Source organism: Hemibagrus wyckioides, linkage group LG14, assembly GCF_019097595.1.
Source record: "Hemibagrus wyckioides isolate EC202008001 linkage group LG14, SWU_Hwy_1.0, whole genome shotgun sequence".
Taxonomy (NCBI): Eukaryota; Metazoa; Chordata; class Actinopteri; order Siluriformes; family Bagridae; genus Hemibagrus; species Hemibagrus wyckioides.
This window is the reverse complement of record NC_080723.1, coordinates 2,861,810-2,882,475: the sequence shown is the minus strand read 5'-3', so window position 1 is coordinate 2,882,475 and position 20,666 is coordinate 2,861,810. Positions and strand designations below refer to the sequence as shown.

At 39.4% G+C, this 20,666-nt stretch overlaps 1 protein-coding gene across 1 annotated transcript in view; it reads right to left on the bottom strand.

Moving 5' to 3' along the window:
* Nucleotides 1-776: 776 nt before the first annotated feature.
* grm8b (glutamate receptor, metabotropic 8b) overlaps nucleotides 777-20,666 on the bottom strand; it is a 163,399-nt gene continuing 143,509 nt past the window's right edge. The window contains exons 8-11 of the mRNA XM_058407489.1: nucleotides 10,392-10,528; nucleotides 9,212-10,147; nucleotides 2,322-2,568; nucleotides 777-1,361 (exon numbers count right to left, since the gene is read on the bottom strand). Of these exons, the coding sequence (XP_058263472.1) occupies nucleotides 1,312-1,361; nucleotides 2,322-2,568; nucleotides 9,212-10,147; nucleotides 10,392-10,528 (1,370 nt within the window). The 3' untranslated portion in view covers nucleotides 777-1,311. The remainder of the gene's footprint in view (nucleotides 1,362-2,321; nucleotides 2,569-9,211; nucleotides 10,148-10,391; nucleotides 10,529-20,666) is intronic.

Here is a 20,666-nt window from a genome sequence, read left to right as displayed (position 1 = left end):
TGAAGAAGTTAATGCTGGTTCTGATAGAAAGGTGTCAGAATACACAGTGCAGGACGGGTCAGGGCTGTTTTGGCAGGAAAATGGGGACCGACACAATATTAGGCAGGTGGTCATAATGTTATGCCTGATCGGTGTATAAAGTCTACAGTCATGTCTACACATACCCTTTAAACTGAAATGTTTAAGTTAACACTTTCGCTCAACAATAAAAGCCTGTTCTAAAACGCTGCTTCCACTTTCCCAAAGTGTCAGCTTTCATTACTTTACCATAGTCCAAAGACTGAGTGTTTACAGCCTTCTCAATTGGTTTCCTTAATTGAATTCTTTTTAAAAAAAAAATCTTTTGGACGCAGGGTTTCAGTATTTCGAGCTGCATCCACACAACAGAAATGAAAAGTTCTGTATACTCCTGGCAGAGCAAAATTGAAAAACTTAGCATTTGCTATATTTAGAATGCAGGACTGCAGCTCATAAATAATATCTTGCCAGCTATGCTTTTTGCCCGTGTCTGGGCTCACCTGCTAAGAAAATTAGTTCCATATAGTAAAATCTGCCTAATTCATGTTATTTCTGGGCTTCAGTGACTCATTTTTGTCTGAGCCTCATTAAGCCACGGGTATGTAGAGCTTCTAATCCTCATAATGTACATGATTTCACATTATAAGTCGTGTAGTTTGTGTTGTCGAACATATTCGACGTCCACTAATTGTGTAGCTGGATGACCGTAAAACCGTCCAAAAAGCACAATATGTGACTGCTCCTCCAAGATCTCTAGACATTTCCAAAACATTCCTTTATTATAAATAAATTATTTGTATAAAAATCAGGCATGCTTCAACCATGGCATATACACACTTAACAAACCAGCGGTAATTGACCAGAGTAGCCGATACAAGAGACAAAGGCATTTTCCAACGCAGATCTCACACCGTGGGACAAGAATGAAAAAATCTGCACAACCACAAAAATACTTACAATTAGAATAACAACTAACATGGTTGACTCCAACATTTCCTTAATTTTCTTAGATTTCTTTTTTCTTTTTCTTTTTTTAAATATGTATATATGTATAGATTTCTCCCCCTCTGCTTCAACGAAGTCCCATTTCCATGTGTTGTTATGCCAGCAGTGAGTGCTGTCCCAGGCGCTCCGTTTGTACGGCCAATATGTTTTAAACTGTTAGAAAAAACAGGCAAGATTCGTCTCAGGACAACAAACACTCTCTTTATCATGAACAACATTAAAGTCTCATGCTTCAGCTCCAGTCAATGCCAGGTATCCTTCCCGGAATCCTCTACTCAGGACGCATCTTCACATGGCGTGATTGGTATAGCTGACATACGTTGTTTTGGTGGGTAATGCTGCAAAAAAAAGAGAAAAGAAGAACAGATTTCTGTGGTGCTTTGTAAGGAGAGAGAGAAATATGGCAGCTATTTTTAAACACAGACTCGTGGCATCACTTTCTGAAAGTGTGACTTTGAACCTCCAATATCACACTTCTCTATACCAAATTAGATTAACTCAAGACTCAGTATGCTAGGTGCTTGTTTCAGCCGTACGAAGACAAAGGAGTTCCTACTCTTTATTCCTCACGGCGTTCTTTTCCAGAATCGAGTCGATAAGATTGAATCAGCCAATGTTGTGGTCAAGTGGAAGTAATTAAGAAAGGATGAAAAGGAATAGGTCGTAAATTATAAGCTCGCTGTCTGCCTTTTGAGGTCACGTGGTATATCAGATCACGATAGCATGCGGTGACATACGGGTGCTCGTGAATATTAATCTTCGTAAATATTAAGCATAAAGGACTGACACTGAAAGGACAGACTGGCACTGCATCACAAGATGATTGTGCTTTGAACAGACTGGACGGGATCTACGAAACTGATGGATCAAACCCAGCAAAAGATCAATCAATATGTCTTCTCCTTTCAAATGCCAGGCTGTGCAACCCATTAAATAGCATTTATGTTGCCAATTATGATTTGGCGCACTAGCAGAGTGTCTTCTGGCGCTGAACATTTTGGATCTCGTCCTGTATTAACAGGAAGATCCACGTCCCCTGTCACGGTTTCTTAAACAAACCAAGTCGATATTGAAGATTGCGGCTATGAATGAATTAAGAAATGATTTGCTGTATTTGCTCTCTGTGCAGCCAAAAGTTCAGACTATAAATACTTCAGAAGCTGGGTGAATTAGGCCGTCCGTTGAAATTAAAAATGACATTAAAATAAAATCCTGAGCTGTTAGCAGAAATTTCACATTGTCCTATATCAAGTGTTATGAGCTAAATGGAAAAAGGAAATTGTCAGGGCTCTACTCACTGCTGTTGTCCACACTCTCGCAGAGCTCGGTTTTCACCTCGCCGTTTGGCCTTTCACTGGCCAGCTGACTGAGCTTGCTGGACATGGTGGCAGCTGTGACAATAGCCTTGAAGCTGCGCTTGCGTTTGGGCACATTTTGCTCGGGGTGAAAGATAATTATATAGACTTTGGGCATGTAGAGCATTCCCAGCGACACAGATGCACTCAGGCTCAGAGACATGGTCAGAGTGGTCGTCTGGATGTACATCTACAACGAAGAGAAGAAGAACATTAGCATATCAATATCTTTAAACCTCTTATTGAACCAAAGGTCTGGCTAATCTTATTCACCGGTCATTTTTAAAATCCGGATCATAACATCTGGATTTTAAAAATACAGAAACACATACTGTGATTTCCTAAGCTGTGTTTAGTTTACCGATAGCAACGTGGTTTCAGCACACAATACGATCTATCCTATATCTAGGATGCTAGAGAATATCTGATTGTTACAGAGTCCTAATGGTAAGAACCAGCTTTATTGTAAGATGCAGCTGGAAAAAAAAATAGCTGTGGCTGACATTTTTTCACACATTTTATTCCGAAATAAGGATCTCTCAATGGCTCTTCGGATTTTAAGTTGTTCTCGTACGACGAAGCGAAGGTAGACATCCACACAGGCTGTTTAGGGTTCAGTTTACTTTGTTAATCCAGTGGTTAGTTATTATTTTTTTCCTCAAACGTGCAAATGAACCAGAAGTCAAAATAACAATAAAAGAAATGATTGCGCCTGAATAGAATATTACAGTTCAATCAATCCATGCAGAGGATTAAAATAATACACGCATTGTGCTTGCTTATTAATATTTGTTGTTGTTTCAAGCTTTTCAAAGAATAATATAACAAAAAAATGTTAAATATATATATATATATATTTAAAAAAATATCCCCTTTTATTGTTGTACTAGGATTGCTTTTACATTGCATTTTAGTGCACTTCCTGCCACAGGAATGTTTTTTTATATAGCTTGCAGACACACAATTAAACAGTGAGAGAGTACAGAGTCTGCAAAACCTACACTTCTCTTCCTCTTACATTTCCTTTCATTTTAATCTTATTATTTTTGGTATATCATGCCTACTGTTCCACCGCACTGTGAGGAAAAATGCAAAGAATGATTCAGGAGCTGCAGCAGTGGTTCCATGTTAAAATGGTTGGCTGATTCTTTTGCCACTTCAAGACAAGGATTACAAAAAAATTAATCACAGGAAAAGTAAATTAGCCTTATTAATAATATGCTCCAGTAAGTGCACTAGCTAGACCGAAACTGTTTGGCACACTATCTCTCTATAACACTCCACATTTTCAGGCCAGGCTTTTTCTTTTTTCTTTCTCAGGCTAAGCTATAGATGTCCTGTATTAAAAAGAACATACTTATCAGTAGTCATAGCCATCATATGACACAGAAATCATTAGCAGCCGAAAATATTCACGGCAAAAATCAGTCATCGGAAATCAGAAGCATAATCGTTTATCATTACTCGGAAAGAATTTCCAGATGGTGTTGGAGCTCATTTGCTTTACACCCTTTGTATATTACGCATAAATATAATGCTAAGATATTTTAATAGAACATCTGAAGCTCGACACAAACACATGAAATTGCCATGAGGAAGGAAGGAGCGAGCAAATACGGCGTTCTTTTTTAAAACAGAGAAGTAGGTCAGCTTAATATGCAGATGATCCTACCTTTAATATTTAATCAAATACATAAGACGACATGTTCTAAGCTAGCTATGAGAAGCCTTTCAGCGTGTCACTGGATGCAGATTCAAACACCCCACCCCCCACCCCACAGAACTGTCACTTCCTTTTCCCTCTGGATATATAATATATGATGCAATGTACACAGAGGAGGCCAAGGCATTATTATTGCACAGATAATTATCTCATGGTCTTAACTAGCACTGTGGATAAAGCACGTGGAAATAGTGAGACATTACCCCTTGCAGACGTGTTAGAAGACGGAGAGATGAGGTGAGGCTACATACAGCCACCTCGTTGCATCATTTAATCTTCTGACGAAGGAAAAATTAAGGAAAGATAATCGCAGAAGATGGAATTTGTGTTGCTGATCTAATCCCATTCACTCACGGCGTATTGGCATTATGCCGAAATGTACAAAAAAAGATGTTAAGGAAATAATTTTTCTCCCTTACATAACGTTATAAAATTATTTATTACGGTCTACAGAGTATGAGACGCTTGTCGAGTTTTTTTTCTTTTAGCCCTCTGAGGGGAATGATACAGAATTCTGGCTGGTAGCTTGTATTGATTTCTGAGAAAGGTTATGGGGATGACCTGATTCACACCAGCCTGTTCATTTGCTCATTCTAATAGCTTCATAATGGAAGGTAGGTGATTTAAATGAGACATGAAATATAATCAATAATCATAAAATGTAAAAATTGCTGAAAGGCCTGGATTAATTTAGTGGTAGGGAGGCGGTGTTGAAAATCAGAGGACACAACCTACTTCTATATGCCCTTAATGTCATTTATATTATATTATATTATATTATATTATATTATATTATATTATATTATATTATATTATATTATATTATATTATATTATATTATATTATATTATATAATGAAGTCCTGTATACTCTAATGATTAAAGAAGAAGTAACACATGTTCCAGGTTTAAGGCAATTATTGTTTATATTTCATAAACACATTTTTTTAATTTAATAATGCAAAGTTAAAATCCTTTTTGCTTTTCCGCGGGAGAAACATTTCATCCAGTCACTGACCCGTTCATTCATTTGTTTTTTCGTTCATTCGTTCGTTCTCCCATTCATTAAGTCATTTGTTTATTCAGTCATTCATTCATCAGTTCATTCTTTCCTTCCTTCATTCATTCATCAATTAATTAATTCATCCCTTTATTCATTCATCAATTCATCCAACCATCCATCTATCCATCCATCCATTCGTTCATTGCTTCGTTCATTCATTCATTTGTTCATTCATTCATGTTTATTCATTCCTTCATTTATTTATTCGTTCATTCATTCGTTCATTCATTAATTAATTCTTTCATTCATTTGTTTATTCATTCATTCATTTATTTATTCATTCATTAATTCGTTCATTCATTCGTTCATTCATTAATTAATTCTTTCATTCATTTGTTTATTCATTCATTCATTCATTTATTCATTTGTTTATTCATTCATTCATCCGTTCATTCATTCATTAATTCATTCATTCATCAATTCATCCAACCATCCATTCGTTCATTGCCTCATTTATTCATTTGTTCATTCATTCGTACTTTTATTCATTCATTCATTCATTCATTTGTTCATTCATTAATTAATTCTTTCATTCATTTGTTTATTAATTCCTTCATTCATTCATTCATTCATTCATTCATTCATTCATTCATTCGTTTATTCATTCATTTATTCGTTCATTTATTCATTTGTTTATTCATTCATTCATTCATTCACTCATTTATTCATCAATTCATTGATTCATCCATCCATCCATCCATCCATCCATCCATTGGTTCGTTCATTTGTTCATTTGTTTATTCATTCGTTCATTCATTCATTTACATTCATTCATAACTCTAGTGTCCTGTGCAGATCCCAGACCTCAAGCCCTCTAAACCCATTTTGGGATGAACATAGTGAGTCAGGCCTCCTCTCCCAACATCAGAACCCAGTCTCACTAATGTCTTGTGGATAAATGGAAACATTCCCCTCTGAGATGCTCCATAATCTAGTGAAAAGCCCTCTCAGAGGAGTATAGGAGGCTGATTCCAGAGCTTATTTTAGGAATACACTCGAAACAGGATGCCAGCCAATCAAAGTGCACCATGCACACATTCAGTCTAGTGAGGCCCATCCTTTTACTACCATGGGTTTTAGGAGGTGGGAGGAAACCAGAAAAATCTGAGGAAACCCACACAGGTTCATTATCGCTCATTATCAAACCGGAGTCCAAGGAGCCGCTGCATCACCATGCAGCCCTTAACCAAGTATTCAAACTAGTGATATATGTTTGCATGAAAAAGCTAATAAAATAATGCAATTACAAGCTAAAGAGTAATCTTTCAAACGGCAAGGAAAAAAAGAACACACAAAGCTAATACAGATAAATACACAACCCAGCTAATATGAGAGAAAGAAATTACTACATTCGAAACTGAGAGATTTTAAAACTAAGAATTATTAGCCTTACTCAGTAACTGGTTTTTATCCTACCCGGCTACACTAAAGCTAATAATCTCTCACGCACTATATTCCTATCCAGTTAAACTCACACAGGGAACCTTTGTGTAAACTCTGTTAAAATGTCCCGTCCTTCCAGATCTGGCCTGTCTAACCTAGCAGCATATAACAGAAAGCACGGTGAGATCCAGAGAGACTGTCCTCACTGTCCTCAGACGCTAATATCCGTTCGTGCAAACTGTATAACGTTAGCCACTTTTCTTTTTGGCCTCATATCACAGTATCAGTAACAAGATAACACTCCTCCAGCAGAAGGCATCATGCATCGAGCAACTGGAATTGTCTAAGGGAGAAAATAAACAATCAGCATGGATATTGCTCAAGCAGAGACTGTGTAATGATGCTACTGGGTTATTCGCAGACACAAAACAACTGCACTAATGAGTAGAAGGACGAAATATTGTGTGAGGAGCATAAAAAAAAAAGTTTATAGCCTTCCACTCATCAGCTGTAAAGACTCGGCAGCTATAAAGAACTGCGGTAACATCTGACCAGGGAACACTTTCACCTCCATCCCAGATTTGTCAGTTTATTTGTTTATAACACAATGGTTAGTTAATATAAGATTATGTATGTTAAAAGTACATACAGAAAAAATAACACAGCAGGGTGTGACGATATCAGGCTTCTATATGAGTTCGATATTTATCGATTTAGTTGACTCTTATCGCAATGTGTACAGAACCTGGTGCAGGCCTACGTTAATTTGTGCATGATGAAGGTGTATTAAAGGACTACTTTACACTTTAGACTTTGAATCACAAGCAAATCACCTTGCTAACCCTTTATACATTCAGTTGGTGCCTTTTTCAATCCATGCATCGACCCAAATTGTCCAGTCGGTACACCTCTAGCTGGGATGAGAAAATTACAAATGCTGGTTCGGTGTGATGCAGCCAGGCGTTAAGATTGAGCACTGTTACCACAACAGAATTAATCATTTTCCAATAACAGTATGGCGCATAGTGTTTAATTCGTCTAATAGCATAGCAATTTGCTAACGATTTGAAATTTTAATTTATTACAGCACGACACGTCGTAAGTTCTTGTTATCACACTCATTATAGCAGGTACAACCAGCCCTTCCCTCACCAGGCTTCCTTCTCTCAGTTGGTCGTGATACACTACATTGCCAAAAGTGTTGGGACACCCCTCCAAATCATTGAATCCAGGTGTTGTTTTTCAGGGGTTCCAACATGACCACACACCAGTGACCAAAGCAAGGTCCATAAAGACATGGATGAGTGAGTTTGGTGTGGAGGAACTTGACTGGTCTGCACAGAGTCCTGACCTCAACCCCACAGAACACCTTTGGGATGAATTAGAGTGGAGACTGTGAGCCAGACCTTCTCATCATCACAACATCAGTGCCTGACCTCATAAATGCACAAATGCGCTTCTAGAGGAATGGTCAAAAATTCCCATAAACACACTCCTAAACCTTGTGGAAAGCCTTCCCAGAAGAGTTGAAGCTGTTATAGCTGCAAAGGGCGGGGCAACTCCATATTACATTCATGTGCATGTAAAGGCAGACGTCCCAAAACTTTTGGCAATATAGTGTATCCTGAGCCCATGAGCTCTCTTTGACAAAGAATTGGGAAAACGTCCTGGCCATTACCTGAGACTGCTTCCATAAATCTCCTTATAGAGAAATCACCATAATTGCCTTTGTTACGTCTGAACATTGTTTTTTAATCTGTTTATTGGCTTTTATTTATACAGAGCATCTGCCATACAGGTTTTTGTATACATTTTAACTATAGAAAAGATAAAATATCAGCACAAGCACATTAATAGAAACCTGCGATTCAAACTATATCTGAAAATATTTTTAAGAATTCTTTGGGATAAACTGATTTTCTTTCTATGACACAAGAACTGAACATGTGCAATGTGTATTAGACATTTGATTACACAGATTCTGTATTTAGATGCTATCAGCTTTCACTAGACGTCTCTTCTTGAACTAACCAGATGGTTGTTGTTTTTTGTTTTTTTTTGTAGTTATTGTACACAGACTAAGGTTTGGGCATTTTGCATATATTAAAGCTAGTTTTTTTGTGTGGTTTGCTCTTATTTTTCCGTCTCCTAGTCACAATTACAGTATTAGTTTTGTGCATTATTGTGTCAGTGAATAATAATTGAATCTGTTACGCTTCAGTTGTGACAGTATATGTCACAAAACAAAACCCTTTAAGATCAAGACTTTTCAGTATTAGTTATCCATTTTGGGGTGTCTGTCACGCAGAATAGACCGGCAACCGTTCCCTAGCTCGAATTTTATCATCTGAGACTTTATCATCCAAAAAAAAAAACATCAAAAAAAGTAATAATGTGAAACGAAATGGTGTGGAAAGGTTCAGTGCCCGACTCTCAGTCCCAACTTTTTCATCTCAGTCAAGAGAAATTCCATTATTAAGATCTTTTTTAAATGTCAGTTTCAATTTGTTAATTTTTTTTCATGTGTCATTTTACAATTTTCATTAAAAAGGTCGATCAAAAATCTCATGAAGCTATAAGTATGAAGCCTATTTATCAAGGAAACTATGTCTGGTCCATACACGTGGGCGTAAAATGAGCGAAACAGGACGATCTTTAAACTCACCCGCTCTGCAGATTGTGCCGTCCCAAAGAAGATTGGGATGAAAGCAAGCCAGATGATGCAGGTGGTGTACATAGTAAATCCAATAGGCTTGGCCTCATTAAAGGTCTCTGGTACTCCTCTGGTTTTGATGGCATAAACAGTGCATGTGACCATTAAGAGAATGCTGTAGCCTAAGGAACAGATGAGTGAGAGATCCGATATGTCGCATTTGAGTACGCCGCGGGCGTTTTCGGGGTCCTGCGTGCGCTGTTCACCGTAATCCACAAAAGTGTGTGGCGGGTCGGCGATGAACCACACCAGCACACCCATGAGCTGCACTGAGATTAGACTGAAGGTGATGAACAGCTGGGAGGCGGGGCTGATGAAACGCGGCGCTGCCACAGAGCGCTTACCCTGCTCGAAGATGCGGTGAATACGGTTGGTCTTGGTGAGCAGCGCGGCATAGCTGAAGCACATGCCCAGGCCAAGGAAGAGCCTGCGGAAGGAGCACACGGCCACTCCGGGTGCTGCGATCATAGGAAATGTGGTGATGTAGCAGAGGAATATTCCCGTAAGCAGCACATAGCTCATCTCCCTGCCTGAGGCGCGTACAATGGGTGTATCGTTGTAGCGTATGAAGGTGATTATCACAAATGTGGTGGCTATGATACCCAGAATGGCGATGAAAACAGGTACCACGGCCCAGGCAGAGTGCCACTCCAGCTTAATGATAGGGATGGGCTGGCAGCCAGTGCGGTTGTGGTCAGGCCTCTGCTCATAGGGACACAGCTGGCACATGAACTCGTTGGCCTGGTAGTGGTATCCCTCACAGCGCTCACAGTGCCAACAGCATGGCACGCCCTTCACCACCTTCTTCCGCTCCCCGGTCTGACAGGGCATGCTGCACACCGAGCTGGGCATCGACGAGTCCCCACTCACCCACTGCATGACACCCATCTGGAGAGGTACACAAGTGTAATTGTGGGTATCCAATCTAAATTAGGATGTGCTCTTAGTAGGCTTTTTTTTCAATATTTAATTAAACATAATTAATTAAAATGAACTGAATTTCATCATCTTCACATTGACTGTGAATACAGTAAAAAGCATCATCATTTACGGTCATAAACATTTACTCTCATTGAAATTATTTCAGCCAAACCATACGAATTAAAATGTAATATCACGCGCCATTCCTCACATTTAAATGCAGCTGATCTGTCCAGTGCCCGATGACTTTGTACTCAGCAGAATCGTTAGTGATTTGATACTGGAAGATGTCGTATCGTCCAGGAGCGTCTCCGTTCTCGTTGAACGTCACAGGGGTTTTAGCACTACCTGTTGGGGGAAGAAAAAAAAAAGAAATTCTATTAAAATCATTATTCCAGTCCTTGTTTAATACAGAATCTGATATCCCTGTCTCAAGTGCGGATTTAATTCTGACATTAAGGCTAGCCTTATAATAATCATTACCTCTCCCTCGTGGGTTAAAATATATTTATCCAAAGCAGGCTATATGATTATGATCAGAATAGAATTGGTGTCCAGGGTTACGCTGCACGTGACGAGCAATTCACTAATCCTTCCTAAAGCCTCAGCAAATGTTTAATCATTATTATGCATTACAGCTCCATCACTGTGAGCCATACTTGACTTCCCACAGGCCTTTTGGAATTTCAGATCAAGCATTTTTAGGCTACAACAGCATGATTAGCGAGGACAGTAACACAAATGAGCATCTCAGGGGAGCAGGATATGATGCATCATTAAAACACCTGCAGAGAGGCAGCTTGCACGGGAGCCACAGGCCTGCAGGACTCAAAAGCCTACAAAAAAAACCCACAGTCCAGCCGGATTCAGTCATCTGTAAAAGCTCATGAGTAAAATTAAAACTTTCACACCATGCATTATGTCTACAGCACTTTATTGCACCATAACACCAGGCAACACAATTCACCGCTGAATCCCATTAAAGCCTCCATATGTCTCCTCATCAAGGCACGTGGCTGTGACCATTTCTCTGTTAGCCACATGATTCGCCTGCCTCGACCAAAGACTGATTCTGTGATTGAATGACTACCAGACTCACAAGATGTTGTGATTAAACAAGGCCATGCTTAATCACAGGTTAGAGCCATTTTGTGAACTCAATTAGAAAGCTGCTCTTCAGAATGGGCCGCATAAAACCTGACAAGATAAAATGGATGTTTCGGTAATTAAGAAATCAATCTATTAAAGATGGCAATTAAAGTCTCAACCTTTTGTAATTTAGCCTTAATGTATGTACACAAGTGTATCCACTCACTGCCTACATTTCAGCATAAGAACAGATGCATTGTAAAACCTCCTCCACGGCTTATGGAGCACTAATCGCCTGCTTAAAAATATACACTATATTGCCAAAAGTATTCGCTCACCTGCCTTGACTCCCATATGAACTTAAGTGACATCCCATTCCTAATCCACAGGGTTCAATATGACGTCGGTCCACCCTTTACAGCTATAACAGCTTCAACTCTTCTGGGAAGGCTGTCCACAAGGTTTAGGAGTGTGTTTATGGGAATTTTTGACCATTCTTCCAGAAGCGCATTTGTGAGGTCACACACTGATGTTGGACGAGAAGGCCTGGCTCTCAGTCTCCGCTCTAATTCATCCCAAAGGTGTTCTATCGGGTTGAGGTCAGGACTCTGTGCAGGCCAGTCAAGTTCCTCCACACCAGACTCTGTCCTCCATGTCTTTATGGACCTTGCTTTGGTCACTGGTGCACAGTCATGTTGGAAGAGGAAGGGGCCAGCTCCAAACTGTTCCCACAAAGTTGGGAGCATGGAATTGTCCAAAATGTCTTGGTATGCTGAAGCATTCAGAGTTCCTTTCACTGGAACTAAGGGGCCAAGCCCAGCTCCTGAAAAACAACCCCACACCATAATCCCCCCTCCACCAAACTTTACACTTGGCACAATGCAGTCAGACAAGTACCGTTCTGCTCTAGAGTCCAGTGGTGGCGTGCTTTACACCACTGCATCCGGCGCTTTGCATTGCACTTGGTGATGTATGGCTTGGATGCAGCTGCTCGGCCATGGAAACCCATTCCATGAAGCTCTCTGCGCACTGTTCTTGAGCTAATCTGAAGGCCACATGAAGTTTGGAGGTCTGTAGCGATTGACTCTGCAGAAAGTTGGCGACCTCTTCGCACTATGCGCCTCAGCATCCGCCGACCCCGCTCCGTCAGTTTACGTGGCCTACCACTTCGTGGCTGAGTTGCTGTCGTTCCCAAACACTTCCACGTTCTTATAATACAGCTGACAGTTGACTGTGGAATATTTAGGAGTGAGGAAATTTCACGACTGGATTTGTTGCACAGGTGGCATCCTATCACAGTTCCACGCTGGAATTCACTGAGCTCCTGAGAGCGACCCATTCTTTCACAAATGTTTGTAAAAACAGTCTGCATGCCTAGGTGCTTGATTTTATACACCTGTGGCCATGGAAGTGATTGGAACACCTGATTCTGATTATTTGGATGGGTGAGCGAATACTTTTGGCAATATAGTGTATATATATATTTAAAAGAAAATCAGATTTTAGCACCGCTTCAGTTCAATTGCTTTACACAGAATGAAGATGTCACATTTCTCTATAATTGAACTGAATTAATATTATTGAAGAAGTAAAGAGTAAATACATTAAGAAAGCGCCCGAGGAAATAGAGCGAGACGAAGGCAAATACAATGTACGCGGTATGTCTTTAGTCGTGCGCAGAAAAGGATTTAACTAAATGCTAATGAAACATCCCTAACGCTAGCCTGTCTTAATCATAAACAGTTTCGTTCCATTAAACTCACTGAGTGCGACCTACTAGTGTGTACGGAACAGCTTCTAAAACATATGGCGTAACACAGGAATTAGCATAGCTCATGTGCAATAATCAAGCAAGACACTGCTGTTTAGAGCCGTGCGCTTTTCTCAGCATCTCATAAAAATAAACGTGTGCATGAAGGCAATGAAGCGTCTGTGACTGCAGATGAGCTGGCAATTGCCCACAGGCAGCTGTAGAGTTTGCAGAGATTCAGAGCTTCATGCTATTCTGAATTCATTTATTAGCCTGCTTGTTCAGATTGTCCTCTTGTCACTTAGGACGGAACAATGATGGCAAATTGTTGGTAAAGGTTCAATCAAGCAAACGCTGTACACAGACACAGGATGCGTGCTGAAGCATCCACTGAAGATGTGTGACCAGACGCAGAAAGTTATACAAACTTCACCTGCTTGTTATGTGTTAAAAATATATATGAGCTGGTCCTTGAATCGATAGCAGTATTTAGCATCTAACCTTTGGGGTTCTTGTCACAGATAAAGATATAGCATATAAGCCAAGAGGTATATTTATGTGAACCACCCTGCTGGCAACTTCTGTTATTATGCTTGGATTGGAGCGTACATCTGATTTAATAGCCATGTTTTACTGATAGAATTTCCTTCCACAATATAGCAATCTCTACTAGTGTGCTGTTACACGAGCAGTATTCTCGAGTGGAATGATTATCAGCTTTCCTTCAGTAAATACTAACCTATCTACACAAATACATGTCTTAGACACTCGGTGCAGGAGCTCACAGATTACTGGATAAATGTGTTTCAAGGAATAAGGGTGATTTCACAGTTGGAGTGTTGTGTAACCTGTGTAACACTTTAAAATTAAACTTATGGTAGTTTTTTATCCTTTACGACAAGAAAGCTGAAGTTCCAGATTATATAAACCTAGCCCTGATATAAGCTTATACTGTGCTTATACTGGCTCTGTTTTGCTCTTATATGAATAACAACATTGAAAGTAACAGGGTTTAGGGGATTTTTTTAACCTTCTAAATATATACAGTGTAGTTAACAAGCCTCTATATTGATGATATAAAGTTATTAAGGACATGAGCAGTGAGAGGTGAAGTGAATAAGACTGATGATCTCCTCATCATGGCCCCTGTTAGTGGGTGGGATATATTAGGCAGCAAGTCAACATTTTGTTCTCAAAGTTGATGTGTTAGAAGCAGGAAAAATGGACAAGCGTAAGGATTTGAGCGAGATTGACGAAGGGCCAAATTGTGATGGCTAGACCACTGGATCAGAGCATCTCCAAAACTGCAGCTCTTGTGGGGTGTTCCCGGTCTGCAGTGGTCAGTATCTATCAAAAGTGGTCCAAGGAAGGAACAGTGGTGAACCGGTGACAGGGTCATGGGCGGCTAAGGCTCATTGATCTACCCGGGGAGCAAATCTAATCCGATCCGATCTAACAGACGGGCTACTGTTGCTCAAATTGCTGAAGAAGTTAATGCTGGTTCTGATAGAAAGGTGTCAGGATACACAGTGCATCACAGTTTGCGTATGGGGCTGCATAGCCCATGCTGACCCCTGTGCACCACCGAATGACAATTTACCCAAAATTTGGGTTTAGATTTGGGTTTACAATATCTTGGGTAAAGAGTCATTTCCAATGCATCCATCCATTTTCTATACCCACTCTATTCCTTATTAGGGCCATGGGGATCTGCTGGAGCCTATCCCAGCACACATTGGGTGAAAGGCAGGGGTAGACCCTGGACAGGTCACCAGTCCATCACAGGGCCACAGATATAGACAGACAACCACACACACACACACTCACTCCTATGGGCAATTTAGAATTACCAATCAACCTAATGTACATGTTTTCGGACTGTGGGAGGAAACCGGAGTACCCAGGTGTTTTATGTTTAATGCTAAAAATATGCACACTGTAGTCTGGTATAAAGCACAGAATGGTTGTAAAGAGTTTATGAACTTTCCCTATGATTAAAAATACCATTTACCTTTTTATAAATTTGCAAACATAATTCCAGCGGGACACAAAATCGTGGACTCATTCAACGAAAAAGAAAATGGAATTTCCCAATGCTGCGGGGTTTCTTGTTTTCTAACCTATTAAAATATTGCATGAGGCTCTTTATCTCATCGGGGACATCATCTCATCACCAACACTGTAGTCTCCTCTCTGTTGTATTAAACTAGTTTATTGAATCGGTTTTGCGGCATTTCTATCCAGCCTTTGAAAAGGTTATCCGCATCGGAAATGTGGGGAAACTCCCTGAGGCATGACCTTTGACCTCATAAAGTCATCTCCAGTCTGGCAGCGATCCCTCACTCTGACAGGAGTTGATATTGGACGATTTTGTCCTCAGAAATATGGCCGATAAAAAAACAAAACAAAGGATAAGCAGAAGCAGGGCAGAATACGACTATGTCATGAGTCTCAGAAGAGCTCAGGGTAATACAATTGTTTAGAATCTAATGTGTGTACGGAATGGCTGTAGCTCGAAGCTACAGCAAACAAAATGTCGAGCAAAAGCTCGGCGTTATTTTATGTGGAGCTGATTAAGCGTCCTGCTTGTACTGCGGATCCTGTAGCTGCTTGTCACATATCATTTTTTAACCTTTTAGCCCTGAAGTTAAACATAAAATAGTGGATTTGTTTGGGAAAAAAAATGATTATCAGACCTAGCGCCTGCAGCATGCCTCTCAGTTCCTAGGAGCGACCTGGTGATGTAGGCATGGCAGAGAACACTCATTACAAGGAGATATAAAAATAATGGCAGACCCTACGACAAGGAAGGTCTTCTATTATCCACAACTAGTGACAAAAAGTTTTTTCCTTGAAAAAAAGATCTTTCTCATGACACTATGGAATTAACCTCGGAAAGTCCATCGTAAAATGTATAGAAAGTTGTCTCATGAACTCGCAGTGTTTCTGACTAAACCTTACAGAAAGTCCAGTGAGGCCAGACGCTTTCATCATCAGGGGAAGGTTTCTTTCCAAAATGCTCCCAAAAGGTTAATTATCATGTCTGTCTGTGCGTTTGTGTGTGTGAGAGAGAGACAAAGACAGAGAGGATATATATATATATATATATATATATATATATATATATATATATATATAAATCTTGTAAGTGTTAGGACTAGCGGCCTTTAATAAAGGTCAATGGACAGTACAGCTCAATATCTGGGGTGTAATTTTAATGCTTGAAATAAAAAGAGTCTGAAACATCTCAAGATACAGTCAGAAAACGACCCAAACAAATAATTACATTTCATTCACACAGTCCAGCTCGAAGAATCTTCTGAATCTTTAGTATAAAGAAGAATCTGGACTGGATTAACTCTAACACTGGAATTTAATATCAGGTGTAAATCCTTGACCTGTGTGGGCACTGCGATGCTTTGGAAATCAATAAGCAAGGGGGAAAAAAGTGTTGGTTTACATTTGTCATGCTGGAGTGAAAGGAATATTTGGCTGAAAAAATGAAATTTATACGATTTCCATCACATGAATGATCATGCTCGATGCATGATGTTTGCTTCACAGGTAATGATGCTAACAGAGAGATACCAATGAGTTTCTATATCATATTTATATTTCTAAATATACATTTGATATTTATTACATATTTATGAAATTGTAATGAATATACATATGTTAAGATTAAAATTCAGCTTTCGGGTTTTTTTTTTTGCAAAATATTGATTATTTTAATGTTTAGTACATTGAATAAATAAATAAATAAATATTTTGGGTGTTTCTTAAATGCAGACATTTGTTAAAATATGCTGAAATAAGTAGAACAGTGAAGTAGAACCTAAAGCATGGAAGGAATTAATTAATTTATGAATAAATAAATTGAATAAATATATAAATAAAAGAATATCTTGGGTGTTTCTTAGATGCAGACATTTGTTAAAGTATACAAATGGATTTTAGCAAATGTAAAATATTTAATGTAATTTTTTAAAATTTTGTTTAACATCATTTAATCACCTGATTTTTTGCCAATTTAATCGATTACTCTATTGAATCAATAGAATATAATTGATATATTTTACCAAAAAAAAGTGTATTTATATGAAGAGAATCACTAGTAAAGAACTATTTCCCGCACGGATCATTTATTAGTAGTAATAAATAAATAAATAATCTAAATGGTGGATAAATGTTTCCTAACAAAAAGAGACACTGGATCAAGAATTATATATCTCTGTTAAACAACAGTTTTAAAAATCTGTCTATTACTAGTCTTAGTTTATACCGAGCGTCCACCGTACACGTGAATCCGTTGTTGCTATGGAGACAGCAAAGTAATTTCGATTACTATGATGGACGATATGGTATCAGAACAACCGTGTTAGAATAAACCGATCACTGGATTTGAAATGAATCAACACTCTCTGACAGGAACAGGAACTTCTGAGCTAAACACATCCACATGATCTTGAGCTCCTTCCAGAACATGACCTGGGGAAAAGCACTGGAACATTATGGAGTGTTGAAAGCCGAGAGCATGTGGAAGCTGCGTAAAGATGGAGGTAAAGTTCTATAGAGTGTTTAATTAACTGGGAACAAGCAGCAGGTGTTGAGGGATCTGGTGCTGAGAGTGTGATGTTGAGGTGAACTGCATGTGTGTGTGTCTGACATTACGTGATGTGATTAACTCCAGCAGGTAGGATACAGTTCAGCTGGTGATGCAGAATGAACTGATCACTATATCTGTCTTTATATCCTCTGTCACTCTCTGTCTCTCTCTCTCTGTCTTTCTCTCTCTCTCTCACTTTCTGTCTCTCTGACATTATGACAATCTTTGATTCTCTCTCTCTCTCTCTCATTCTGTCTCTCTGTCTCGCTTTCTCTGTTTCTGTCTCTCTCACTCTTTCATTCTGTCTTTCTCTCTCCATCTCTCTTTCTTTCTCTCTCTCTCTCTCTCTCTCTCTGTTTCTCTGTTTCATGTTCTCTCTTTCTGTCTCTCTCTCTCACTCTTTCATTCTCTCTCTCTCTCTCTCTCTCTCTCTCTCTCTCATTCTGTATCTCTGTCTCACGTTCTCTCTTTCTGTCCTTCACGATTTCATTTCATTTCATTGTCTCTCTTGCGTTTTGTCTCTCTCTAAAAAGTCTCTCTCTATAAAGGTGTGTTCATGCACCTTATACAGTTACTGAGAGTGCTGTGAACTGTTATATGCCAGAAGAAGTTCAGCAATCTTCTCACTGTGGCTCATCCCACCCGTGTTACCATGTACATCAGCCCAAAAACAACAGTACGAAAATGAGCATTATTTTTGTAATAAATACTATGAGTATTTAGTGTTCACACTGCAAAATTCCTTCAAGCGCTCAGATGAAGCATTAATTCAAGTGAAAAAAAGGAGATGTAGAATGTCTGATGTTTCATGCAGTGGAAGAGGGATGGGGCTTCCAGGTGCTGATGCTGAAGAAGATTTTCAAGATGGCTGGTCTCTAAACTGCCGTCGCCTGGTTCCTCTCAAGGTTTCTTCCTCAGATCATCTCAGGGAGTTTTTCCTCACCTCCGTTGCCTCAGGCTTCTCAATAGGTATAAATGTTAGAGATAAATAGTAACCTAACTTTATCATTTTTTCCCCTATTTTTCTATACTTGTCTATTGTTAAAAGCGCTATACAAATGAATTGAAATCGAAAATTACGTGCATTTGATGGAATTTACCACTGACTAGGAAGCAGCTTATATACTATATTGCTAAAAGTTTTGGGACGTCTGGCTTTACATGCACATGAATGTAATATGGAGTTGTCCCGCACTTTGCAGCTATAACAGCTTCAACTCTTCTGGGAAGGCTTTCCACAAGGATTAGGAGTGTGTTTTTGGGAATTTTTGACCGTTCCTCTAGAAGCGCATTTGTGAGGTCAAGCACTGATATTGAACAAAGTTGCAGTCTCCGCTCTAATTCATCCCAAAGGTGTTCTATGGGGTTGAGGTCAGGACTCTGTGCAGGCCAGTCAAGTTCCTCCACACCAAACTCACTCATCCATGTCTTTATGGACCTTGTTTTGGTCACTGGTGTGCAGTCATGTTGGAACAGGAAGTGGTCATCCCCAAACTGTTCCCACAAAGTTGGGAGCATGAAATGGTCCAAAATGTCTTGGTATGAAGCTGAAGCATTAAGAGATCCTTTCACTGGAACTAAGGGGCCGAGTCCAACCCCTGGAAAACAACACCCTAACTCAATGATTTGGAGGGGTGTCCCAAAACTTTTGCCAATATAGTGTACTTCTGGCAAGTCAAAAAGTGTTGATTGTTCCATTTCATACACTAGACTGTAGGTTACATATTGCATAGTGTAAGTTCACAGTGTGTCATTTTTAATGCAGCTGTTATCGTTTAAGGTGAACATGTGAAGCACACCACTTAATGCTGATTTGATAACTAAAAGCGTCTTTACTTATAGCGAGCTTAAAGAAGCCAATTTAGACACCAAACATGTCTTGGTTGAATGAAAACGTTTAGCGGAGAGAAAAATATCATTTTTGGCTGAACCGTTGCTTCAAGGGTCATAATACTAAGTGAACAAGACCCTGCAGTTGTGAAGAGACTAATTGTCCAATTAATGCAGTGCATTCCACCGAATCAGCCTGAGACTGTGATGGCTCTTACTGAAATACAGACAGACAACTCTAATTAGTGCTGAGACCTAGCTGTCCGAGATCTTTACTTTATTGAGTGCATCACCAGCTATCGATCGCTCTCTTCTTTTAAAGCTAATCAGTATCCTACACGCATGCTGTGAAAGTCGAGAGGATATTTGCTCTAGCTAGAATATATTCAGTGATTTTTTTTTTCCACCTACTTAATCAATTACTTATGTCTCATCCGGTGGGTAACTGAGAGAATATCGATGGCGGGGAAGATAATGGAATGAAATGTTTCTGGGTCAGTGTTAAGAGCACAGCTGGGGGTGTCATGCAAATTTTGTCCTTTTTGTCCTTAAATATTGAATAAAGAGATCTTTTCCATGTAACATCTCGTACACCGGGGAACATTCTGTGCAAACGTTGCTATGTTCTAACGAAAGAATGAAAAAATTTCACCCTGTCATCGCCCGAAAAGGTCTGATCTATAAACCTGAAACTCTCACTGATATATAAAAACATGCTGTTGTATGGTTCGATATACAAGTAGACCTTTAAGAGATCCCTAGAGGGAATCTTTATAATATTCCCGACAAACATTGAAACGCTAATGAAACATCCCTGGCACTTGCCTGTATTTATCATAAACAATTTCTTTCCATTTAACTCGCTGAACAGGAGTTGATACAATCTAAAGAATCCTCTTGAAAACATATGGCGTAACCCGGGAATTAGTATTACTCAAGTGCCATAATCAACCAAGACACTGCTGTTTAGAGCCATGTTCCTTTTTCAGCATCTCGATCCACATAGATAAATAAACCTACGAATGAAGGCAGTGGAGATTGCAGATGAGCTGGCAGTTAGCCACCAGGCAGCTGTAGCTTTTCCAGAGATTCGGAGCTTGGTGCTATCCTGGATGAATTTATTAGACATTTTTTTCCCCCCTACTATCAGAACATGAAACAGAACACTGAAAGCAAATTGCCGCTAATCCTCAAACATAAAGTTCAATCAA